The sequence below is a fragment of the Erythrolamprus reginae genome, chromosome Z, assembly GCF_031021105.1.
Source record: "Erythrolamprus reginae isolate rEryReg1 chromosome Z, rEryReg1.hap1, whole genome shotgun sequence".
NCBI classification, from domain to species: Eukaryota; Metazoa; Chordata; class Lepidosauria; order Squamata; family Dipsadidae; genus Erythrolamprus; species Erythrolamprus reginae.
In genome coordinates, this window is record NC_091963.1 from 145,236,190 (window position 1) to 145,263,127 (window position 26,938).

At 36.8% G+C, this 26,938-nt stretch overlaps 2 protein-coding genes across 2 annotated transcripts in view; both read left to right on the plus strand.

Moving 5' to 3' along the window:
- The window catches only part of LOC139154299 (uncharacterized), a 1,065,525-nt gene that overhangs the window by 131,373 nt on the left and 907,214 nt on the right, over positions 1 to 26,938 (plus strand). The gene's annotated exons all lie outside the window — the stretch shown is intronic.
- Positions 7,193 to 18,367, plus strand: LOC139153184 (vomeronasal type-2 receptor 26-like). The gene is made up of 6 exons (XM_070726820.1): positions 7,193 to 7,263; positions 7,797 to 8,088; positions 9,773 to 10,621; positions 12,135 to 12,362; positions 12,852 to 12,978; positions 17,469 to 18,367. Exons 2-6 carry the CDS (start codon positions 7,927 to 7,929, stop codon positions 18,365 to 18,367), a joined length of 2,265 nt encoding a protein of 754 aa, XP_070582921.1. The 5' UTR covers positions 7,193 to 7,263; positions 7,797 to 7,926.

Sequence of the window (26,938 nt, forward strand, 5' to 3'; positions counted from 1 at the left end):
CGCCCCGAGTCTGCAGAGAGGGGCGGCATACAAATCTGATTAATAAATAAATAAATAAAATAAATAAATAAATAGTGTCGTCAGGCCTGCTGGCACAAGTGCATCTTCAGATAGTTACGGATATAAAAAAGACATTGAACAATAGAGTATTAGTCCAAAATTAAACCCAATTGATAAAATTTTAACAGGATGGCATAACAAATTTATAATGAAAATAATAATAATAATAATAATAATAATAATAATAATAATAATAATAATAATAATAATTACTATTATAATTTATTAGACTTGTATGCCACCCGTCTCCAAAAATATATAACTATCTAATATAATTTGATAATTTAGAAAAAATATTTAAAGATAACATGTTAGCTTGGATGAGAAATTTTGGATATTCGATACAGTTAGAGGACTGTGACAAATTATGGAAAGAAAACCATAATCTAACACTATCGATTCCCTATAAGGAATATCTATACAAGATGTTTTATTGATGGCATTTTCCTCCCACCAGACACCAGAGTCTTCGGAGAGGGATGGCATACAAATCTAATAAATTATTATTATTATTATTATTATTATTATTATTATTATTATTATTATTATCATCATCATCATCATCATCATCATCATCATCATCATTATCATTTATGGTGGTCATGCCCAGAATTACTGGTTAAAAAATAAAATGTGGATAAAGAAAATGACACAATGCAACATAGAATTAAGAACAGAGACCTATTTACTAGGAATTATTTGAGGACAATATCCCAAATCAAAATACTATCTCTCGTCCACATAATAACTGCAGGAAGATTAACATACGTACAAAACTGGAAAGACAAAAATATCCCATCAGATAATATGATAATTAATTAACTAGTGGATTGTGCTGAAATGACCAAGCTCACATATGAATTACAAAATAAACAAGAGAGATTTTTTTTACTATTTGGGAAAACATTCATGAGTGGTTAGAAATCAAAATAAATAAATAAATAAGTAAACAAATAGAGAAACAATTAATAATTATGCATAATATATTTAATGTAAATAACTGTAAGTATAGCTATTAGTTTGAAAAGTATAAATAGTCAAATATATATTTTCTTTTTGAACTATCAGAAATGTAAATGTAATCTATGAAGATAATGATGTACTATGTAACCGTTTCTTATATGTTTAATGAGGTTTTCTTTTAGTGTTTTTTTGTTCTTTATATGATTTGTCAAGTTTTGTGTATTTTTGTATTGTTAATAAAAAGTTTTTTAAAAAGAATAGTCATTTGTACCTATGTTAGGAACTAAATTAAATAAAGTTAAATTTCTTTTATATTACTTCAAAATATGACTGTTCAAATTTTATTGTGCATTATATACTGTATCACCCTGCCAACGAAAGTATGTATAGTCAAGGCTATGGTTTTGCCTATTGCAATTTATGGCTGTGAAAGTTGGATCATAAGGAAGGCTGAGCGCCAAAAACTTGAGGATTTTGAACTATGGTCCTGGAGAAGACTCCTGTGAGTCCCTTGGACTCTGACTGCTCGCTAGAAGGCTAAATCCTGAAAATGAAATTCAAATACCTTTGCCTCCTGATGGGAAGGAAGGACTCATTGGAATCCTAATGCTGGGGAAAATTGAGGGCAAAAGAAGAAAGGGATGACAGAGAATGATATGGTTAGATGGAGTCACTGAAACAGTTGTTGTGAATTTAAATGGACTCTGGGAGATGGTAGATAACAGGAAGGCCTGGGGGAATGTTGTCCATGGGGTTGTGATGAGTTGGACTTCACAACTAACAACAAGAATACCATGGAACACATTCATTAAAAAGTACACTACTTAATATTTTTAGGATTTCTGTTAATGACCAATAAGAAAAATTATGTGTACTGTTTTATATAGAGAAAACTAAACTGATTCCACTGCTTTATTTTACCCTCTAACTATTATTATTCCACCATTTCCTCTTCCTTCTTTTGAAATCTGATAATTCGGAAAGATGCTTTTCCTATTTTATACTTATTTTATGTAATAGAAAGCCCATATTTTTGAATGTTTTCTTCTTGTATTATGAATTTCCAACTTTTCATACATTTATATTCTAGCTATTGTGGAACCAGTGAGGCTCTCTGAGCTTTCTGAGCTCTCTGGACTTAGAACTAAGAAGAAATATCCTGACAGTTACAACAATTAATCAGCAGAACAAGTTGCCACTAGAAGTAGTGAATGCTATAACACTGGAAGTTTTTAGGAAGATATTGAATAACCATTTTTCTGAAGTGGTATAGGATTTCCTGCCGAACCAGGGGGTTGGACTAGAAGACCTCCAAGGTCTGTTATTATATCCTACCCTATCCTACCCTATCCTATCCTATCCTATCCTAGAAGGTAACATATGCAGTGCTTTGAAATGCTCTTCAGGACACTAAATATATTACCTAATCAATTAACAAAATATCTGCAAGACAACAACAATAAGGTCACAGAGCACCAAGAACTGCACAGTTTAATCTGAGCTTTATACATTCTCTTCTATTAGAAGTTAGGTATTCCTTGGTCATTCAAATTCATGACTTTTTTTAATTCAAAATAGAATAAATATTTCAAAATAAATAAATACTTTCTCATTAGTACAGAGAGATGGGATTTGAAATCTCCAAAAGTTCATTAAAAGCTTGGTCTATGTTATAACTTTAGCAGCCTTCTTTAAGACCATTGAAAATCAAAGAAATTGTTGTGGACAATGAGAAAAGCTTAAAATAAACAAGTAATAATTTCAGGAAACAATATGTAGGACCTGCTTACTTTGAAATTCCATGTAGCTCCTGAAAAGGATGTCGTTGGAATAAATGTTCATTGAAAGGATATAGATTTTGTGAAACCACCCCTCCAATAAGGAAGTCACCAGGTTGGTACCATTCATGTAGAATAGGAAAAGGATCGACCTCTGGACAATTGAGTGTATTCACCTTGATAACTAGGAATACCAGGAAGAAGAATACATCAACAGCCCCAAAATAATCTAAAATAAGTCTCCAACATATCAATCCACACCAAAAGATCTGATTTAACATACTAGATTTTCCCAGCACACTCCCTAAGAGAAAAGCGTCAATCTAACCTTTAACTTCCATGGAGATACAGACATCTTTGGATAATGATTGAGATTTTTACAATTCAAATCTGAAATTGGTCTGATCAAAAAAGAAGAAGAAGAAGAAGAAGAAGAAGAAGAAGAAGAAGAAGAAGAAGAAGAAGAAGAAGAAGAAGAAGAACAAGAACAAGAACAAGAACAAGAACAAGAAGAGGAGGAGATAGATGTTGGAGTAAACGAACCTAATAGTCCTGTTAACTCTTCTCCCTTCCCACCACATGAAGTTCTTCATGGGACTAGGATTAGTTTATAACCTCTTTCATCCACACTTTCTAGGTTTCACTGCTTTCTGGAAAATCTCTGGAGCTTTAAGCAGATAAACACCATTATAGTAATTTGGACTCTTCAAGGAAAAAATAATTATCTACTAAATGTTTTCCCAATAACTGGCTTTTAAAAAAACCCCAATTGTTAATACATGGCTAAGGACCAGATTACCTAAGGGACCATCTTCTGCCTCATGTATCCCAGTGACCAGTCAGGTCAAACAGAGCCGGCCTTCTCCAGGTCCAGTCAATTAGGGAATGTCGTCTGGTGGAGCCTAGGAAAAAAGCCTTCTCTGTGGTGGCTCTGACTCTTTGGAACCAACTCCCTCTGAAGATTCATACCACCCTCACTCTTTTGGCCTTCTGGAAGACTTTGAAAACTTACTTTGACAGCACGCCTGGAGGCGCTGAATTTTAACATCTAGCCTTGACCTTTAGTATGACTATGTGAGTGAGTAGGGTGTATGATTTTAAACTGGGTTTTTAAAATTGTTTTAAATAATGGGGAACAATTTGTAACACAATTTCTATTGAGCTTTTTGTAGTTAATTAGGCATGCTGGTTTCAAAAATGTAGTTAGTTTTCTTCTATCACGTCACATTTTTTTCTATACCTTATGAGAATAAGACCACTTTCTGCAAAATTGAGAATGGATCATTGGAAGCACTATTGTTCTCCTATTGGCTGACAGAAACTTTCTCTGATGGGCACTGGGTGAATGATGCACAGGAGAACAATATTATATGCTGAATGGCCTCTAGGGGTCTCACTACTTGTATGTATGCACAAGAGAGAAAGGACAAACTCGTTGGCAGGGCTACTGTGACAGAGAACATTCTTGTAAGGGTTGCTAATGGATCTTGTTTACAATAAAGTACTTGTTACACCGACTGGACTTGTTCAGTTATGCCTTAGATACTGTAGTGAGACATTGACTAAAAAATTCCTTATTTTATGATAAAATCAAACTCTTTATTGATAAAAACACACATAAGGAAAAGCATATTTTAAAATGGCAAGGAAAAAGTAGTTATTTTTCTCTTCGGAACTAAACATAAACAATGTTTTGGAAATACTCCAAACCCAGCCTAATCAGTATTCCTTAGATAAGTCCATGTATCTTTTAAACATATGAGTCACCTCACCAAAGTTCCAGGCAAAAATAATCCAGCAGAGAATGTCTTTCATTGAGGCGGAAACCATGGGGGTAAGGCCTTGTTCAATCACACCCCCAGTCTAACATCTCTTCCATTGAATGACATTTAAACCCTCATCCAATTACCCCAAATCCTTTGCCTTTATACTGCCTGGAAGTGACATCGCACCTCAAAGAGGCAAAAGCTGTAAACTAATACCTTTTGCTCTGCAATCTCTCTCACCTTCTCAGAAAGCTTCTATAGTGAGGGTCTATCCACTGACTTTCCCCTCTAATGTCTTCCTCATCCTCCGACTGGGACCACTCCTCCATTGTCATATTAGCCCCCTTTAGTAGTTACTCAGGTCACTTTCTCCCTCACTCTCACTCTCTGCATTAGCTGGCAAATCCCCTGGCCCCGGGTATCCAGAGGGGCCTGGCTCATCCTCCTCAGAATCTGACATTACCTGAGGTGGACAAGGAGCACTCACAACAAGTGTAATGAAGGATCTTCAACAAAAGTTTATCTTCCCCTAGGCTCTATGGGCTTCTGGACCATTGGAAGAGTCATTGTGGAATTTCCATGCTGGGAAATGTCATGCCATTTTCAATGAAACCAAGTTTATTACCTTCAGCATGCTTGTGTTTGCGATAAAGTAGCATGACCTAATATCATATACAAAAGAAAATATTATTTATAGATCCAGTAGGAATGTATGTACAGAATAATATAAAAAGTACAAAATCAAATTTTAACCCACCTTTTTATTCCTTTTTATTCTTTTTCATTATTTATTTTCAGCATCTTATTGGTAGTTAACCATAACCCTAACCCTTACCATAGAAACATAGAAACATAGAAGTCTGATGGCAGAAAAAGACCACATGGTCCAGCTAGTCTGCCCTTATACTATTTTCTGTATTTTATCTTAGGATGAATATATGTTTATCCCAGGCATGTTTAAATTCAGTTACTGTGGATTTATCTACCACGTCTGTTGGAAGTTTGTTCCAAGGATCTACTACTCTTTCAGTAAAATAATATTTTCTCATGTTGCTTTTGATCTTTCCCCCAACTAACTTCAGATTGTGTCCCCTTGTTCTTGTGTTCACTTTCCTATTAAAAACACTTCTCTCCTGGACCTTATTTAACCATTTAACATATTTAAATGTTTCGATCATGTCCCCCCTTTTCCTTCTGTCCTCCAGACTATACAGATTGAGTTCATTAAGTCTTTCCTGATACGTTTTATGCTTAAGACCTTCCACCATTCTTTTAGCCCGTCTTTGGACCCGTTCAATTTTGTCAATATCTTTTTGTAGGTGAGGTCTCCAGAACTGAATGCAGTATTCCAAATGAGGTCTCACCAGCACTCTATATAGTGGGATAATAATCTCCCTCTTCCTGCTTGTTATACCTCTAGCTATGCAGACAAGCATCCTACTTGATTCCCTACCGCCTGACTGCACTGTTCACCCATTTTGAGACTGTCTATCTAGGCTATCTGCTTAGAACTCAAATCATTGTTAGAGACCCCAGACACCAACTTCATGGACTGTTTCTGTTGTTCCCCTCTGGGAGGAAGTTTGAAACTATTTCTAGCGGACTACCAGGTTTTGTAACAGCTTTGTTCTCTGTGACATCAGCCTGCTAAACTTGCAAGATTCATTTTTCTTGCATATATACAGCTATGAAATCTACCTACCTTCACTACCGGTTAGGAAGCTCATGTGTGTGCCTCCTTCGCACACACTTTTTCACACTCTGTGCACTAATCGGTATACATTAAAATGCAAGTGCAGAGGATTAAAAACAAGAAAATTGTGATGTCTGGGGGGCAAAGCCTCACACTGCCACCATTACTGGTTCTCCAAACCACCGGCAGCTGCTGGTACCAATATATCTGAACTGGACTGAACCGATAGCATTTCACCCCACATGTACATATACACACCCAAACAGGACTATGCTGTGTCATATAATATGTGTGTATATGCATAATTTTGTATTTATTTATTTTGTCATGTTTATGTAGTGTATATTGTAGGTGAAGACTCTGACTGCTGAATGCAACAAAAATTATTTCAATGTACATCGATTAGTGTACATTCAAAGTGACAATAAAGTTATTCTAAGTCGAACTGTCCAATTTGATTTCCCCAGGTCTTTTCAAAACAGGTTCAATCTTAGTCATGCATTATGTCATCTAAACGAATGAACATCCATATAAAGAAAATTGCCAGGTTGCCTATTAATGGTAATTACGTCCCTTATGAGTTACTGAAATCACTCAGTTATTCTATAGGCAAAAACAACAAAGGTTCTGGACAAAAGGAATAGGAAGTGAGAAACAATCCACATAAATATTTCAAGAGCCAGGAAGAGCTAATGGTGACTCTTTGAGCTTCACTTAGACAAATTCCCATTTCCTATCTTATCTGCCAGAATTTCTCTTTCAATGATAGACCCAAATATTTTTTTTCCCATAAGTAGAAAGTCATGAAGTTACTCCTTCTGGTATTCCTGATGAACAAAGTAGCTACTTGGAGCTGTCCTGCAAGTAATGCTTTTCTTGTTCCACATGAGTGGTATGAGCCTGGTGGCCTTATCTTTGGTGGGATGGTATCTCTCATTGTTTACCACTTTTATGAAATCGATTTTAAGGAACATCCATCTTTAAAAGGTTATGGCTTACCACTGTAAGGGTTTTCTTTTCTCTCCATGCAGTTGCTAATTTTAGCCAAAACCCCAAAAATGTTATTATATAAATAAAAGCTGTTTGAGCATTCATGCTGGATCTGGAATGCTCTCTATCCCTGTTGTCTTTCAATTTGGGTGGGGGAGAATAAATAATTTCCTTTACATTATGTTAAAATCTTTCTTGTAAAATATATGAAATTTTGCTACAAAAAAAATCTTTTGAGGATCATTTAGAGAGATTAAGGTACTTTTTAAAACAGTCTACGTTATCGATTCATATTTGTGTTATGTGGATAGAAAATAAAAGTGGTAGCTTTAAAATAGCTACTATATCATTGTAGTACATATCTATTGTAACTCATAGAAATACTTTGCAAAAAGTATATTTATATTATCCACAAATTATTGAGTGTTTTAGAAAATCTATCATCTATCTATTTCAGTAAGTGGCAAAATTGCTTCTTCTTCAAATAAAAATGTTACAAGAATTGTAGAATCATTTTTTCAATAGGAATATTTCACCTATTTGCAGTGTAATAACCAAATTCTACCAGCATGCCCTCGCCTTGGCCTTTGCTGTGAAGGAGATCAATGAGGACCCCCAGATCTTACCTAATATCACTTTCGGGTTCCATATCTATGACAGTTATCAGAATCCAAGGATGACCTATCGCACCACTCTGGATCTGCTTTTCAAATCCCAAAAGTTTGTCCCTAACTTCAAATGTGATGGCCAGAAGAATCTCATGGCCATCATAGGAGGATTTGGCTCGGATACATCATCTTATATGCTAGAAAGTATAAATGTCTACAAAATTCCACAGGTAGTTTGCGCAGTGGATATGAAAGATAATTTGACTTCTTTGGTAATGAATATTAAATGTTTTCCATCCCTTTCTCCAGGACTTCACTAAAGTCCACTTTGCAATCCTTCTGTAATTTGATTCCAAATTGAGCAGTGTATTGGCTCAAGGTAATGCAATATTAAAAATTCAAATTCTTTTATCAGGCAATTAAAATTAAAAACATAAATTAGAGAACAACTATAAATTTATTTAACTGGGCAGGTACAGTGATCTAAGTGATCAGTGATCTATCTAAGAATGCCTCTACTTAGGAACTTTTCTAGATAAGAACCGGGGGTTCAAGATTTTTTTGCCTCTTATAAACCCGAGCCTCTGAAACTGTAACCAGAAGGGGGGGGAGAAGCCTCCATGGAGATTCTTTAGGAATCTCCTAGGAGGAAACAGGGCTGGAAAAGGCGGGGGAAAGCTTCTGTGGGGCCTGCGGTTGGTAAATCCACAGTAACTGAATTTAAACATGCCTGGGATTAACATATATCTATCCTAAGATAAAATACAGGAAATAGTATAAGGGCAGACTAGATGGACCATGAGGTCTTTTTCTGCCATCAATCTTCTATGTTTCTATGTTTCTCTCTTGGAATCTCCTGGGAGGAAACAGGGCCAGAAAAGGCAGTGAGAAACCTCCATGGGGCCTCTCTAGGAATCTCTTGGGAGGAAACAGGGCTTCCATCCTCCCTGTGGTTTTCCCAATCGCACACATTATTTGCTTTTACATTGATTCCTATGGGAAAAATTGCTTCTTCTTACAAACTTACAAATTATTGATATTGTTGTTGCTGCTGCTGTTGCTGTTGCTGCTGTTGCTGTTGTCATTGTTATTGTCATCATTGTTATTAACTTTTCTACTTAAGAACCTGGTCACAGAAGTAAAGATACCACTGTACTGTTTTGACTGCCATCTAGCAATAGGTGGTACCTTTCCTTTGTTGGGGTCTGATAAAAAGACTCAACTGTTTTTTCTGGAATTACTGGATGGTTGGTGCATTTCAGTCTTTTTGGAGCAGCAAAGCAGCAAAGCAGCAAAGAAGAACATACAGTACTTAACAATTTCCATTTCTCCAGATTCTCATGGACAGTCTTTCATGCTTAAATATTTTATTTTGCCAGCTACAAAGAAGAGCAGAAGGATGTTCAATAAGTCTAGCTCTAAAGAACATAGAATATAGAATAATAGAGTTGGAAGGGACCTTGAAGGTCTTTTAATCCAATTCCCTGCTCAAGAGGAGACCATATACCATTTCAGATAAATGATTGTCCAGTCTCTTTTTGAAAGTCTTCAGTGATGGTGCACTCACAACTTTTGAAGGCAAGCTCTTCCATTGTTTGATTTAGGAAATTTCTCCCTAGTTCTAGATTGCTTCTCTCCATCATTGATTATATATTGCTTCTGTCCAGATGTAGCTACATTCCAGGGGTTCATGAGAACTCTATATCAAAATACTAATTTTGATTATAATCCAGTTGCAGAAGTAGAAAATATTTTGAAACTTTATTGCTTATATTGTTCCTCTTCCATAATCTGTGTATAATTGAATAATTTTTAGGGTAGGAATACCTTCATTTATTTACATCCAGCAAACATTTTGCCCATTTTTTCTTCTTGCTTCTCATGAATAATGGCTCTTCATTTTTTTTAGTTTAGTTGGCTTATGGCTCTTTTGCCCAAGAAGAGTTCCAGACTATTAAGTTATCTTCACTTTATTGCATGGTCCCAAATGAGGACAACCAGTACACTGGAGTTATACAACTTCTTATTCATTTTGGATGGACATGGATAGGAGTCTTCACTCTTGAAACTAATAAAGGAGAACGATTTTTCCAGAAACTGCAAGCATTGCTTTCCTGGAATGGCATCTGTGTAGCTTTCTCACAAAATATTCCACAATTAGTTAATTTGGCACACGTGTCAGGATTACTCCAGGCAAACTCAATTATCTGCAATAAACTGATTGATCAGAAAGCAAATACTTTTCTTATCTATGGAGAATCATTCACAATTTTGTGGCTCAGAATTGCTGTGTTCCTGTGTGAACTAGAGGATAAAGAGAGCACATCACTTAGAAAGGTTTGGATCCTGATGGACCCAACTGATTTCATACTGAAAGCATTTCAAAGAGGTTTTGATCTCCAGATGTTCCATGGGGCTCTTTCCTTTACTGTGCATTCAAGAGACATTCAAGGCTTCAAGGAATTTCTTCAAGTCATCAAGCCTTCAACCCACAAAAATGATTTTTTTCAAAATGTTTGGGAGCAATTGTTTGACTGTTCCTTTTCAAATGAATTATCCTTAATGTATGAAGACATTTGTAGTGGGGAAGAGAGTTTGGAGATTCTCCCTGCATCTCTATTTGAGTTGCAGATGACTGGCCAAAGCTACAGTATTTACAACGCTGTCTATGCAGTGGCATATTCTTTGCATGAAGTTGTGAATTCAAGATCCCAGAAGAGAAATTTCCAAAGGTTTGAATTTCCAGATCTTCAGCCTTGGCAGGTAATGCCTCAAAAAATGCTTTACTTATCTTTTGTTTTAGTGAATAGGTATTCTCCACCACTATTGATCATTGGTTGTTTGTCCTAATCCATACTCAAATATCAATAGAAATATTGAGTCAATATAACTGATGGTATAAGATGTAATTCTAAGTTACAGAATGCAAGAAGATGAAAATATCCAATGCCTCGGCAAATTTAAATCCAGTCAATGAGGGATGTATCTGGTCTTTTTTATGTACACTGAGAGCATATGTACCAAAGACAAATTCCTTGTGTGTCCAATCAAACTTGGCAATAAAGAGTTCTATTCTATTCTATTCTATTCTAGGTTCCATAAATAACCATTTCATTTCCACGTAGAATTGGCCCTTCTTGTAAATGTATCCAGTACAGTTCCAAGAAAAAATAATAATGAAGAAGAGTCTACATGCAGTTTCTTTGCTTTGTGCCCAACATACTGGAGATTTCATTTTCCTGATTACTATTTTGCAATTTACTCAACATAGGATTGTTAGACTGAAAACTCAGAGGCTATGACAATTGCTTTTTTATCAGTAGAGTTGCACTAATATAATATGTATATTATATAATATAATATGCTGTAATATATCCAAATACAATGAACATTAATACAATAATAACCTATGACTAAATATTGGATGAAAACTATGTATTAATTACAAAACATGAAACAAAAAGGAGTTATCATAGATTGGATTCATTATTTTCAGATTAAATCAAGGTACAATGAAGACAGAAATAAACAGGGATTTCAAAAAATTAATAACTTAGATAAAACACTTCTAGGACCCAATGAAAAAATTATCTCAAAAATATATAAGTATATCTTACAACAGGAATTAGTGGAGGAAGAAGTTAAGGGCACCATGGCTGCGTGGGCCCAAAACTTGGGTACACTATAAATTTAGATGAATGGGGAAAGTTATGGATGTCCAATTATAAATTAATGCTTTCAGTACCATACAAGTGGCACCTAACGCCAGCCTGATTAGCTAAAATGTACCCTAGACTTTCACTGAAATGTTGGAAATGTAAAGAAAAGCCAGGAAAATATTTCCATATGTGGTGGAAGTGCCCAGTGGTTAAGAAATTTTGGAGGAAAGTCAGGGAAATCCTCAAAGTATAGGGAAAAAAACCCCACTAAGACCAGAACTTTTTTATTGGGGATAATTAGGCACGAAACCACCAAGGGTGACAGATTGTGTTGTGTTGTTTGTTTGTATATCTTCAGTTTTTTTCTTTCTCTTTGTGTTTATGCTTTCTTTTTGTTGTTTTAAATGTAAATAACTAAATGATCAGAATGAGTTCTAAATTTCATTTATTGATCATTCAGTGGGAGTTTACATTTTCTTCTTCCATATTTCAAGTTAAGAAGACTTTTTTCCCTGTTTTCTGGAAATAAAGAGTAAAATAAAGGGAAGTTTTAATCCTTCCATCCCTAATGATTTGTTTTCTTTTGGACTCCTTTTATCTTATCCTTCTTCAAATAGATCCACAAATTTCTTCAAGGGATTTCTTTTAACAACTCAGCTGGAGAAAGAGTCTTCTTTAAAGACAAAAGGGAAGGTCCAGGTGGTTTTGACATTGTCAACATGATCACTTTTTCTAACAGATCTTTTCAGAGAGTCAAAGTTGGAGAGTTAAGGTCCAATGCTCCAAAAGGAAAAGAATTCATCATTGAGAGGAACACAATCATTTGGCATCCTGGATTTAACCAGGTAGGTGATCATGAATGTGTAAAAATCTGGCCAAATTGTATCTTAATCCATTCTGATCTGTTGATCTTTGTCTGTTAAAGATAGAAAGACTGGAGATAGTAATTTCAAATCTGATTTATATTCTTTAAATGAGGGAAGGAGGAATGTTCTGTACAAATATTCATTTACCAAATTGACAAACTGGCATTATGATAAAAAAAAAACAAGTTTACATATGTGGGTTATAATTCCATTTGAAATTACAAGGATATTATCATTTCCATAAGATTGCCATTGTGCCAATTTATTTAATCACTTTGCCTCTCTTCAAGTCCTCTTACACATCTTTGTAATTTCAACCCCTTATTAATGCACAGTATAAATCCAAGATGATAAAATTCAGCAGCTCATTGGGAAGTAAAAGATTATCTGCCTTCATGAAGGAAAAAGAACACTAGAAGATCTTTTTTAAAGATCCCCCTTTTCAAAACCTTTTCTTTTTATTACTAGGTTCTTCCACTTTCTCAATGTAATGACCATTGTTTACCTGGATTTTGGAAGAAAGGATATGAAGAAAAAGAATTCTGTTGCTATGACTGTGTTCAATGTCCGAAAGGGAAGATTTCAAATCAAATGGGTAGGTTAGACATTTCAGGAAGCTTTCATTAGATATCCTTAAGCAAACAGTAACATATTTAGGATATATATAATTATTAGATTTATGAATTGTTTAGAGAAAATATTCATTTATTTACATATGGATCAAATTCAAGAGTTTGGATCAGTTTGCTCTCCCCCCCCCCCCGCCCTCCCATCTTTTTGCTTAGTCAAGAAGTGGCTGCAAGTGGAGTTGTTGGGTGTGATTCTAATCAAAGGTCAGGAAAGAAAAACCCACAACTTTATTTGTTAGAGATAAGTACTTTTACTAGACAAGAAAAGGAAAGAAAGTTCTGAAGCAAAAGGCACACAAGATGCATAAACAAAAGAATCCAAAACCTCCCAAGGTAACTCCCTTTGGATCATCCATCCAATTCCAATGTTTCAAGCTGGGAGATGGGCACATGAGCCATTAGATTTTCCACATCTGGCCCACCAAAGCTTTTGACCTTGAGCAGGCTGTAAACAAGTCCATGATACCTACCTGTGCCAGGCAGACAGTGATGAGAACAACCCTCACTTAACAATATTTGAAACTTCAAACAAGGCAACCACCAGTGTGCCTCCCCCCCATACCAAAATAACCTCCCTCCAGGCTACATATCTATGACAGCCAAGACAAACAGGTCAAGAAGAAATGCAGAAGCTGACATTTGGCCCCTGTGATAGGGACGCTAGTCCTACAAAAGAAAGCATAAAACATAATAACAGTAATAGCAATGTAAAATTATAATGGGAGAAGTTTCAAGGTGTATCAGGGTACTTATAATGGAATATATTAGGGGCTGTAATGTTTTTCTCATTTAACCATTCAGCAAGTGAGGGAGTGAAATTTTTCCAAGCAACTAGATATTGCATTTCCCCCCGAATCTCCTTAATCTCAAAATGCTATTCCCCTTCAATCAGCAGTGGGACAGGGGAGTTGGCCAAGATGGGCTGAAGGGCTGAAGTGTCTTTCGGTTTTAAAAGGGTCACATGAAATACTGGGTGAATTCTTCTCAGCGATTTTGAGAGATCCAGTTGCACCACTACTGGATTAACAATCTTCATGATGAAAAAAGGGCCTACATACCTAGGATCCAGTTTCTTGGATTTCTGTGTCATTTGCATAATTCTTTTCCTCTCAGTCTTTTTTTTTTTATGAGCCTGGTTAGCATCGCAAAGACTTTGTTAGTCACAGGCCAAATTGCACTTGTTCAATCCACTCATTTAACAAAGGGATTTGGGGCTTCTCCTGTGGCAATTCAGGGATGGGAACAAAGCCTTGGCCATACACAACTCTGAAGGGGATGAACCAGTGCTACTATGCACAGCATTGTTATAAGCCATCTCAGTGAATGGCAGTAAAACATTCCAATTATTTTTCTGTTAATTTACACCATACTTGGGGTACTGCTCTAACACTGAATTGGCTCTCTCACATGTCCCATTAGTTTGAGGGTGGTGGGTAGAGCTTAACCTCTGGGCGGAGCCTAACAAGGTTAGAAACTTTTTCTAAAAAGCGAAAGTAAATTATATTCCTCGGTCAGAGATTATTCATTCAGACACCCCACAGACCTCTGCACATGGTGAATAAACAATTTAGTCAAAGTTTTAGCTAATGGGATGTTCTGGCAAAGCATGAAATGGATCTATTTGGCAAAAAAGATCATTAATCACCCAAATAATGGTATTATCCCCAGTGTCAGACAATTCAACAATAAAACCCATATATATTTCCTTCTATGGAACCCCGGCCTCGCCACATTCTGTAATAGGCCCTGTGGCTTCTCTGGTGGCCTTTTATCAGCTGCGCAAATGGGGCAGCTAGCAAAATTAGCTTGATTGTCTTTTTTTAAACCAGGGCCACCAAAATTGTCTTTTTACTAGGTGCAAAGTCTTCACAAATCCAAAGTGTCCCGCAACCTTGGAGTCATGGGATTTCTCTAAGACCTCTTTCCTTGCAAAGGCTGGGTTTAGATCCCACGCAAGCTAGTCTGTCATAAACAGTGCACTCATTTGAATGGGCTAAGAATTATTAATCAGTTTTAAAGTCTTCCATGATTTGAGAATTAAGATCCACTGAAACATTAGACCTTCTGTTCCTCTGTGCCTGGATAATCAAAGGGCACCCCATTTGCTTAGCAGGGATCACAGGCTGGACTATCTCCTATCTGGTGCTGTTATATTGGGGCAACCTAGATAAAGCATCGGCTGTAAGTCTCCACCCCCCACCAGAAGGTAGCGTACTGAAAAGTTAAATCAAGAGAAATGCTGGGCCCAGTGGGATTGTTTAGGTGACAGTTTCCTGGGGGGGTCTTCAACATTTCTAGGTTTTTATTATCCATCCACATTTCAAAAGGATGTTTGGTCCTCTTGAGAAAATGTCCTCTCAATCTCAGTTAGTTTCCTGGAAATGTAAGCACAAGATTGAAGAACTCCCTTCACATTTGCCTGAAGTAGAACCACGCCAACCGCTATATCGCTGGCGTCAGTCTGAACTACAAGTGGGGCATCCAAGTCGGAGTGCATGAGAAATGGTTCTACTGCAAAAATTCATTTGCATTTCTCAAAAGATGCCTGACATTCTATAGTCCACTCCAGTTGTCATCCTGATTTAGGCTTAGCTTCTCCTTTTGTCTTTAGGAGGTTTGTGATTGGTAGCACAATTTGAGTAAAAGAGGGGATGAACTGTCAATAAAAGTTAGCAAAGCCCAAGAAAGTTTGTAATTGCTTCCGGGTGGGTGGGGCTACCAAATCGAGGACAGCCCTCCATCCCCTCATGCAATATGCGGTACCCCAAATACTGCTTTTGCTTTGGTGAAATTCACATTTGGGATTGGACGCCTCCATGCCCCCCCCCTCTGTCAGGGACCCCTTGGGTTGCCACAGCTCCTGCAACCTCAGCTATGGTACCTGGGTCAGCCTGGGCCTCTGAGAGTCTCTCTGGGTATGCCTCCTCCCCAGCCACTTCAGCTTTCCCCCAGCTGGTAATGTATAACTTTCACAGCTTCTTCGGTTCTCTAAAACATCCTTCAGGAGATGCAAAGCTTGGGTCAGCAGAAGGTCTTTTCTTTCTTCCTCTTCCCAATTAGCTTTTTGTTTTCACTGCTTGATTACAGTCACTCCATGGGGGTTTTTCTTCCAGGGCATCAAGGCTCCCTACTACTAATGATCACCTAGATCTGGGAGTGTGGTTGGCATCTCTTAGCTCTGTCTGAGTGGAGGGGGGTGCATCCGGTTGCCCCTTGCTCCTGGTCACTGCCTTGGCTTAGTCCATTCAGTAGAGAGTTCTCTGGGATGACTAAATAACGCTGAACTTGCTTAATGTCAGATGTGCTTCCATTCAAAGTCCAGGAAAGAAAACTTCATTTGTTAGAGATGAATACTGTCAGGATTTGCTTCACTCAGAATTTAGGAAAGTAAGACTCAGATAGCTGGCCACATAAGTCTCAATGTCCTTTTTCATGGAAAGCCATCAAAATTGCCTCCTCACCAGATGCAGGGTTTTTATGAACCCAAAATGTCCCACCACCTTGGAATCATGGGCCCTTTCCAGGATTACCTCCCTCTCAGAGGACGGAACATACCTAAACTAAATTGTCCCATAAAGAACATTCCATTGAATGGGCTTGGAACCACTCATCTGTTGTTAGTGCCTCCACCATGCGGGATTTCAATTCCTCTGGCACTTCTGCTGATTGGGTTTTCTGCAACCTGGTAACTACTGGGAAGCCAATTGTTGGGCTGTTGGATTACCTCTGGTCTGGCACTATTATACTGGGGCAGCCTTGACAGTGCATCAGCCATAAAATTCTCACACACACACCCCAGGTAAGTATTGCAGTGAAAAATTGAACTGGGCAAAATGCTGCGATCATCGGGCCTGCTTGGGTGACAGCTTTCTAAGGATTTTTAATGCTGCTAAGTTCTTGTGATAAGTCAATACCTCAAAAGGGTGCTTAGTCCCTTCCAGGAAATGCCTCCAAGTTAGTAGGAGGTATTTCTACTAACTTGGAGCTGAGTGGTCAAGTAGCAGCAAGATAGAAGAACGACTTCAGCAACAAAGTGATAAATTCCTGGAATGCACTACCTAACTCTGTGGTTTCTTTCCCAAACCCCCAAAACTTTAACCCTAGACTGTCTACAGTTGAGCTCACCCCATTCCTAACAGCTCTGTAAGGAGACTGCATAAGGGCATCATTGTGCCTGTCATCCCTGCCTTACTGCCCTTTTGTCCAAATTTACCTGTACCTACTTTGCTTTTGTTTATGTTCATACCAATACCTGAAATCTTGTATATGCTTTAGATGGATGGATGAATGAATGAATGAATGAATGAATGAATGAATGAATGAATGAATGAATAGTCTGCTTACATAGAAACATGATCAAACTCAGAACTATTAGCAAAAACTCAATTAATGTGGCTTCCAGTTTGAAATAAACTAGGAAATGTATTGATGAAAAATTCCTTGACTTTTTTCCCAGATATGGAGGATTGTTTTGAATGTTCAGAAGATCACTATGCAAATAAGGAAAAAATAGAATGCATTGTGAAACCAGTGATCTTTCTAAATATTGAAGAAACCCTAGGAATTGGTTTAGCCTCAACATCTCTTTCTTTCTTCTTCATCACAATATGGGTACTTAGGGAATTCATTAAGCACAGGGATACCCCCATTGTCAAAGCCAACAATCGGTCACTCACCTATACCCTGCTTGTCTCTCTTCTGCTCTGTTTTCTCTCATCTTTCTTCTTCCTCAGCAAACCTGGCCAAGTGACCTGCCTTATCCGACAATCAATGTTTGGCATCACTTTCTCAATAGCTATTTCTAGTGTCCTGGCCAAAACTATTACTGTGGTTGTGGCTTTTATGGCCACTAAACCAGGATCACAGATGAGGAGATGGGTGGGGAAAAGATTGGCCTTTTCTATTGTCCTTTCATGTTCCCTCTTACAAGTATGTATTTGTATAATTTGGTTGTCAACATCTCCCCCATTCCCTGAATTGGACATGCACTCAGAGTCTGAGAAAATGATTTTACAGTGCAATGAGGGGGCAACTTCCTTCTTCTACTGTGTCTTGGGCTACATGGGTATTTTGGCTATTGCCAGCTTTATTGTGGCTTTCTTTGCCCGTAAATTACCTGACACCTTTAATGAAGCCAAGTTCATCACTTTCAGCATGTTGGCCTTTTGCAGTGTGTGGATCTCCTTCTTTCCAGCCTATCTAAGCACAAAAGGCAAAGCCATGGTAGCTGTGGAGGTCTTCTCCATCTTGTCCTCCAGTGTTGCATTAATGGGATGCATATTCCTGCCAAAATGCTACATCATTGTTTTCAGGCCTCAACTAAACTACAGGGAGCAAATAATAAAGAGGACTTAGTACATCATATATATTTTCTTGCTATATTGATAAAAAAGCCTAAATGTATATGAAACATATATAAGTGATTTCTGTGAAAGTAGGATTTTTGAAGGTTATTATGATTTATGATTATTAAGATTTATAAATATCATCCATTCCAAAAGAATTGTTCAAGTTACTGCATTTTCAAATATTTTTGAAGATTGTTTAATATAACTCCTCTCACCCTTTCAACACCTCACCTCAACAAGATTTTGAGAATCTAGATTTCCTGAATACTGTCAGGTGATTTCAGATATTGACTCAAAGGATATCAGAACTCATTCATGGTTTTTATATTTCTGTTCATAAACCACTGTATAAAAATATTAAATGATGAACATATTCGGTACAGTATCATGAAATATCAGTTTTTGATTATTTAGGATTCTTTGAAATGGATAATTTGACTGAAAAGATTTCCAAACTCTTTCATGATTTTTACACTTTCTATTCACATAAACCACTGTGTAAATAGAGTAAAAATGGGATTAACATTTTATGAACATGTAATTCGTACGGTATCATGGAATATCAGTTTTGGATTGTTTGAAATGTAAAATTTGTTAATTTATTAATTGTATTTATATGCCACCTGAGTCTTTGGAGAAGGGTGGCATATAAATCCAGTTAATATATAATAAATAAATAAATAAAATTTAAAAAGTTTCTTAATTTGATACATTAAATTAAATTTGTAGGTCACAAGTAGTTATCATTCTATTTCCATTGCAATCTATTAAAAATATTGGAAATACAGTGAAATGAAGTGATGTGAAATGTGTTTGTTTGTTTGTTTGTTTATTGCATTTATATGCCAGTCACTCCAAACAGACTCTGAGCAGCTAACAACAGGTATAAATACAATGTAAGTAAAAAAACCAATTAAAAATCATAACTAAACTCACATGTATTATAAAACCATACTTGCAACAATTAGTCTTAATTCCAGGCCTGCTGGAAAGGCCAGGTTTTAACAGCTTTCCAGAAAACCAGTAGGGAGGCGATAATGCGAATCTCTGGGGGCAGTTGATTCCATAGGGTCAGAGCGGCCACAGAGAAGGCTCTTCCCTGAGGTCCCGCCAACTGACATTGTTTGGTGAAGAAGGCCGACTTATTATTATTATTATTATTATTATTATTATTATTATTATTATTATTATTAATAATAATAATAATAATAATAATAATAATAATAATAATTTGACTTCTATGCCACCCAATCCACTCAGGGCACCTTACAACAATCCAAATATAATACAAAATAAAAAGAACTCAAATATCAACAATAAACTATAAAAAAACCCATAAATTCAATTTTTCAGACAACATACATACCAATCAAACATGATTTGGCTGTGCCAGATGTTAAAATTCGCACACTCCCATGCCTGCCAGCAAAGCCTGGTCTTGATGGCCTTTTGGAAGGCCAGTAGAGTGGGAGTAGTATGGACATTGGAGTTGGTTCCATAGAGCCAGGGCTACAGAAAAGGTTCTCCACCACAGTCCCACCAATCTTCCAAGAGTAAGTCTTGGATGAAGGGAGTTTGTTGATAACTAACCTGGCATTGAAAGGCAGCAGCCTGAGACCATGGCCCCAATTTTGTTTGACACCTGCTATATGGGATGAATCCGAGGGGGCAGAGTGAGGAATCACTTTCAAGCAGCAAGTCCTCGTTCCCCGAGAGTAGCCTACCCTGTCATACCTGCCCTCCCAGTAAGGACCGTAATGCCTTGGCTCTCCACCATACCCAAAGTCTCTCTCCCACCTTCACTGGCCTTCCTATTTCTCAGCAGTCTGTCATTCCATACAAACCAGTCTAGGGTTACTGTCAGTTGTTAACTGTAACCCCCAGATCCCTCATTCTCTTTGAGTAACCATCCCACCCTTTTCTCAACATAACCATTCACTCCAACATTCACAGTCAACCCCCACCTTTCTAATGGGATTAAAATTAATTAAAACCCTAATCCACCCCAGCCCACAGCTTCCACCCAACCCAATTCAGCACTCAAGAAATACTCTCTAGATTATCATTTGGTAGGGTAACAAATGAAGAAGATATTCAGAAGATATTCAAATGAAATATGAAGCAAATATTCATTAACGGGATTGTCCAAACCAATGATGGTATAGTTTTGAATTTTTGATGAATGTTCTCCCATCCTAAAAGTAGCAGTGGATTCAAGCAAGCAATTCTAAACCTTTTCTTGGAAGCTCACGTACCCAATGCCACAAATAGCTACTAGTGGTATGCACATCAGTATATTTGTAGAAGAGAGTTAAACCTTCTCCAGTGTCATTATTTCTAGCCCTAATGACATCTGAAGGACCTCATGGAAAGACTTTTAAAAAGCAGAGGGAAAATCAGATTCATGGTAATAATTACCAGGTGAAACAAGATTTCCAAGGCATAGATATCAGAAGTTAACTGGAAGACTGAAACTCATTAGCAAAGCCAAGAATGTGCTATTTTGAAACACAAGCCTTGTGTTGCCAGAGCCGTCATTCTTTAAAATTGGTTACTTATAATTTGGCAGAAAAAGAAAGGACATAGAAATCCATACTGCCTTTGTTAATTTCCACCAGTCTGGTAACCAAATTCTACAAAAACATGCTGACTTCACTGTGAAGGAAATAAATAAGAATCTGAGATTCCTGACCAATGTCACTTATGGGTTCAATATCTATGATGGAATACTGCTATGATGGAATGATGAGCTGTAGAACCACTTTGGACCTGCTTTTCAGTTCCAATAGATTCCTCACCAACCATAAATGGGACACTAACAATACCTTCTGTCACTTGGCATTGATGTACTCTACCACATTGCTGAGATTCTACAGTGAGAAGCAAAGTTCATATTTCTAACCAATTGTTCAATTGTTCTGTCTCAGTGCCAAGCCCTCAATAATCAAATGCACACCAATTGTATAACTAATAAAAGGATTTAATATATACAAAAGTCTCAGTCTTGTAAGATTCTTTTAAGAGCCTTTTAAAAGTGTTTTCAAAAGCGTTTTCAAAGGGGGAAGCAAATCTAGCAAAGTCTTTTCAGTTGGCCAAATTCCCAGAGAGAAGATATACATGGTAATAATTACCAGGTGAAACAAGATTTGCAAGGCATAGATATCAGAAATTAACTGGAAGACTGAAACTCATTAGCAAAACCAAGAATGTGCTATTTTGAAACACAAGCCTTGTGTTGCCAGAGCTGTCATGTTTCCTTCCTCCCCACCCTTCGCATTCCAATCGCTCAGCTTTGGAAAATCATGCTGCATGGGAGTTTTCTGTTAGGTGCATGGCCATGCAGCCACACACCTTAAAGGGAACAATGGTATACTCCACATATTCTTGCAGTGAAGGAGTTGCAGGTTACAAGATATTTTTTCTGAAACCAAATTGTTTGTTAGAGAGTAGATTATTAGTTTCTAGGTGTATGGCAATTGATTAGTTTATGATTGATTCCATGACTTTGCATGTGACACAGCATAGAAACAAACATGTAGATGACCCTCACTCTGTCAAAGACCTTGGAGTATTCATGTCGAATGACCTAAATGATAGAGCCCACTGTAACAACATTGCCAAAAAAGCACTAAGAGTTGTTAGTCTAATCTTACATAGCTTTTTCTCTGACAATATTACACTGCTAACCAGATCTTATAAAACATTTATTAGATTACCTCACTTATATGGAACCTGCATTGCATATCAGACATTAATGCAATTGAGAGAGTCCAGAAATATTTCACAAGAAGAATCCTTCACTCTTCCGTTCTCAACATATTATCTTATTCCATCAGACTTGAAATACTGGATTAGACAATTTACAACTATGTTGCCTCCGATATGATCTAAATGTAGTTCATAAAATCATATACCAAAATGTTCTTCCTTATTAATGACTACTTCACCTTCAACTGCAGCACTACATGAGCACATAATAGATCTAAACTAAATGTAAACCACTCCAAACATAACTGCAGAAGAAACAACTTCAGCAATAGAGTAACCAATGCCTGGAATATACTACCTGACTCTGTGGTTTCTTCCCCAAACCCCAAAAACTCTAACCTTAGATTGTCTACAGGCAACCTCTCTGCATTTCTAAGAGGTATGTAACAGGTATGCATAAGCGCTCCACTGTCCCTACCATCCCTATCCCATTGTCCTCTTTTATCGCTACTTTTTACTTATGTTATGTTTATACAAACTACTATCCTATACATGTTAGACAAATAGATAGATAGATAGATAGATAGATAGATAGATAGATAGATAGATAGATGATAGATAGATAGATAGATAGACAGACAGACAGACAGACAGACAGACAGACAGACAGACAGACAGACAGACAGACAGATAGATAGATAGATAGATAAAGACTTGTATAATTCACAATATTTTTACCAAATTGGAAGTAAAGATCCACTAAACTCATATTTGGTTCTTAGTGAAATTGAATATCTATGCACTGATTTTTTTCACTGTTATTTTCTTCAAGTTTTTCATAAGCTCCCATCTACAATAAGTACTATTCCTATAAGGTTCTGCATTTTTCAAAATCACTGGAGATTTTATTTACACTTATACACCCAGTTATCATTATTGTAGTCTCTATTTGATCCTATGTGGCTGGAAAATACTGCAATGGTTAATGAAAATTGAACTATTATTCCTTGCTGAGAAAAAAAATGGTTTCTTCAGTGCCATGCTAAGTCAAATAATAGCATTAAGATTTGCGCATCTTGTTTATTATTCAGTAGGTAATTAACCTTTCCTTGAAGAGTCCAAATTACTATAATGGGTTTATCTGCTTAAAGCTTCAGAGATTTTCTGGAAAGCAATGAAAATTAGAATGCATGGCTGAAAGTGGTTATAAATTAACTCCAGTTCAATTATGAGCATCAGTTTGTGGGAAGAGTCAAACAGGGCTATTGACATCTAGGTTTAGATTGATGCTTTTCTTTTAGGAGCTGTGTTTGGAAAATCCAGGATGCTAAATCAGATCTATTGGTGTGGTTTGATATATTGGAGACCTCTTTTAGAAAAAAAATTGACTGTTGATGTACTGTTCTTTCTGATTCTCCCCATGATCAAAGTGAAGGCATTCAATTGTCTAGAGATTGATCCTTTCCCGGTTCCACATGAATGGTACCAACCAGGTGATTTCCTCATTGGAGGAATGGCTTCACAGAACCTCTATGCCTTCAGTGAGCATTCATTTTATAAACATCCATTTCTGGACCTTTATGGACTTTCAGAGTAAGCAAATCTCATACCTTTCTTCAGCTAATGATAATTTGTTTCTATGAACATTACTAGAGATCCACATTGATTATCAATAGTCTCAAAGAATGCAGAACAAGGATTTCTTGATTTTTCCCCACCTGAGCTTTGAGATCCTATTGGAATGAGACAGTATTTATACTATTTTGAAAAAAGTGATACAATGAATTTGACTGTCTAACAAATACTTAGATTAGTAATGAGACAGAACATATGTAATTCAGATTAAAAAAAACAATTCTTCATGCTGTCTAAGTTTGGATGTTTTTTTTCTGCAGATGTTTTGTTATCAGGTTAGATAATATCTTTAGTGTTCTGAAGAGCATTGCAAAGCAATGTTCCCTTTAATATTTCTTTTGTGTGTTTGCAGAAAACTATAGTGTCTGAGTGGCTCATTTTTATGCCAGAGCACCTTAATTTTTTTCAATGATGCCAACCAAGACAACAACGAAATCAGTGTTATTGATTTTGCAAAACCTCCTTTGCAAAATGTGTCTGAGATTTTAGTTTGGGATTCTTTTTATTTTGTGTATTTCACACCTAAATAAATAAATTATATAACATAATTTTGCTGATTGGGAGACTCATGTAGATCTATTTCAAACTTATTTATTATTTTCTATTCAGCCAGCCATATTCTTTCTGGGATTTGAACCAATATTACTTTCTGCCTTGCAGGGCAGTGGCTCTAGATCACAGGCTCACTTCCATTTCAGTTTGTACCAGGGAAGAGTCATATGTTTTGTTTTCTTTTGAATCACCCTGGTATACCCAAATATGAGAGGGGGGAAATGAAAACTGTAAAGAAATTTCCACTGTGTTTTTTTTCTTTCTTCAACCAGAAAAATAAAATATCAATTTTCAGGCCCTTTAATTTTCCACTGTAGAGATTCTGCCTAAAGCATTTTCTCTGCTCCTCTTCCAAGCTTGCCTTGTCTGTTAAGGGCCGGAGAAGATGTCCAGAGATTCTCCCCAGAAGGAGTTTGAGGGGATCCTGTCTAAAGGCAGCCACTAATCAGGGCATGACCCCTGGAGCTGAGAGCGGGAGGTGCTCTGGTCAGGTGGGCAAGGGCTGCGGAAGGGAAGCTGGTCTTGGGAGGAGCAGATTGGCCCCCACTAGACTCCAGGGCAGGTTTCTCTCAGTCCAAGGTTGCAGCCATTGGGTGCAGGAAAAACGGCACCTGGGTCCATGGAGAGAGCAGGAGGGGTGAAGAGCAGCAGTGTCTGAGGGGCAAAGTTGGATGCTCTTGGAAGTGGGGAGGAGGAAGAGAGGGAAGGGAATCTTCTTGGGGGGAAGGTGTCAACAGCCAGACCTAGGCGGGTGGGGAGGCATGTTCCCTATTATGCCTTCGCAGCACTTGGAAAGTGCTGCACAAAGATTTCTAGTTGCCTGTGTGGCCGCATGACTGCACAGCTTACAGGGAACAGTGCTTCACAGTACTTAGAATATACAGTAATATATATGTAATTTATAATATAAGAAGAAAATGTTCAGGAACAAATTTATTCTCTATGGAGAGTCTTATACACCTCTCTGGCTCATATCTCCCACATTTTTAACCCTCCTGTTCTGTTTAAGAAAAGTAACAAATCTTATGTTCCCGGGTCACCCTGACCCGGACCGAAAACTCTTCATTTGCAGTGCTTATGTTTGGTCTTTTTGAAAGCTTTTTTCACTTGGAAAGTAGTCTGAACATTTCTGCACACAATGATATGAAAATTGAAATGAAAAAAGTAAATCTTATTGGTTTATTTTGCGGATATAATGCACGCCCCCCCCTGTTTTTGCGAAATTTTTTTCAATTTATGGATAGTTTTGCTTGCAAAATGCATTCTATTTTACTAAAGTTGGTATGGGATTGGTAGCTTGAACATTTCTGAACATAATGATATGAAAATTGAACTGGAAAAATTGATGCATATTGGTTTATTTTGTTGATGAAATGCACACACCCCCGTTTTTTTTAAATAGTCTTCACTTTATGGATAGTTTTGCTAGCAAAATACATTCTATTTTACTAAAGTTGGTGTGGGATTGGTAGCTTGAACATTTCTGAACATAATGATATGAAAATTGAACTGGAAAAATTGATGCATATTGGTTTATTTTGCACATAAAGTATGCCTCAATTATTTCAATTTATATAAAAATTATGCTGTTAATTTCAAACTTACATACTTTTTTTTAGTAAAATGGATTTGTTTCATAAAATTAGTTCTCTGGCTACAATGTGGTTGATTTTCAAAAGGATATTCCAAATATTTCTAGACAAATATGTATAAACAGTGACAATAATGGCACACAGCAAGGCCGAGGGGGGGTGGCCCTTTTGTGGCAAAAATAAACCAATAAGAACCATTTTTTTCAGTTCATTTATATTTTTCTTATATTCAGAAATGTTCAATTTAGTATATCAAACCTTTTGGGGGAAAATTCCTTGGGGATTTGTAGCCTTAAAAAATAGAAATTGACACGAAATTTAAAAAGGATGGGGGGAGGGGCTTTTTGATCAAAATAAAAATATAAGTCTCAATTTTTCCAGTTCAATTTTCATATCATTATGTTCATAAATGTTCAAACTAGTTTTCCAGTTGAAAAAGTTTTCAAAAAGATCAAATTCAAGTACCTAAAAAAATTATTTTTGGTCCGGTCACATACGAACAGAAACAGATTCAAAGTTATGATTTTTTTTTGCCCAGAAAACAATTAGCCACCACCCCAAAAATATTTTTTGATGATCAGCATTGTTAAATTGAGTAAATGAATGCCTAAGATTTTAAAGAATATTTCGGATTTGGAGCATAAAAAAATAAAAAGTGAAAATGGTTGCAAGCAGCCAAGGGGGGGGGGAGGAGGCCTTATTTCTGATGTTAAAAAACCAATAAGAATCATTTTTTTCAGTTCCTTTATATTTTTCTTATATTCAGAAATGTTCAAGCTACCAATCCCACACCAACTTTAGTAAAATAGAATGCATTTTGCAAGCAAAACTATCCATAAATTGAAAAAAATTTCACAAAAACGGGGGGGGGGCATGCATTATATCCGCAAAATAAACCAATAAGATTTACTTTTTTCATTTCAATTTTCATATCATTGTGTGCAGAAATGTTCAGACTACTTTCCAAGTGAAAAAAGCTTTCAAAAAGACCAAACATAAGCACTGCAAATGAAGAGTTTTCGGTCAGGGTGACCCGGGAACATAAGATTTGTAACTTTTTTTGCCCAGCAAAAACTAAGCCCCCCACCCCC

What these genes read in the sequence shown, in the direction of transcription:
- LOC139153184 (XM_070726820.1), top strand. Translation starts at nt 7,927, where the DNA reads ATGACCTATCGCACCACTCTGGATCTGCTTTTCAAATCCCAAAAGTTT. An exon ending in ATGTCTACAAAATTCCACAG is followed by an intron (nt 8,089 to 9,772) that starts GTAGTTTGCGCA and finishes TTTTTAGTTTAG; the next exon opens with TTGGCTTATGGCTCTTTTGC. An exon ending in GGCATCCTGGATTTAACCAG is followed by an intron (nt 12,363 to 12,851) that starts GTAGGTGATCAT and finishes TTTTATTACTAG; the next exon opens with GTTCTTCCACTTTCTCAATG.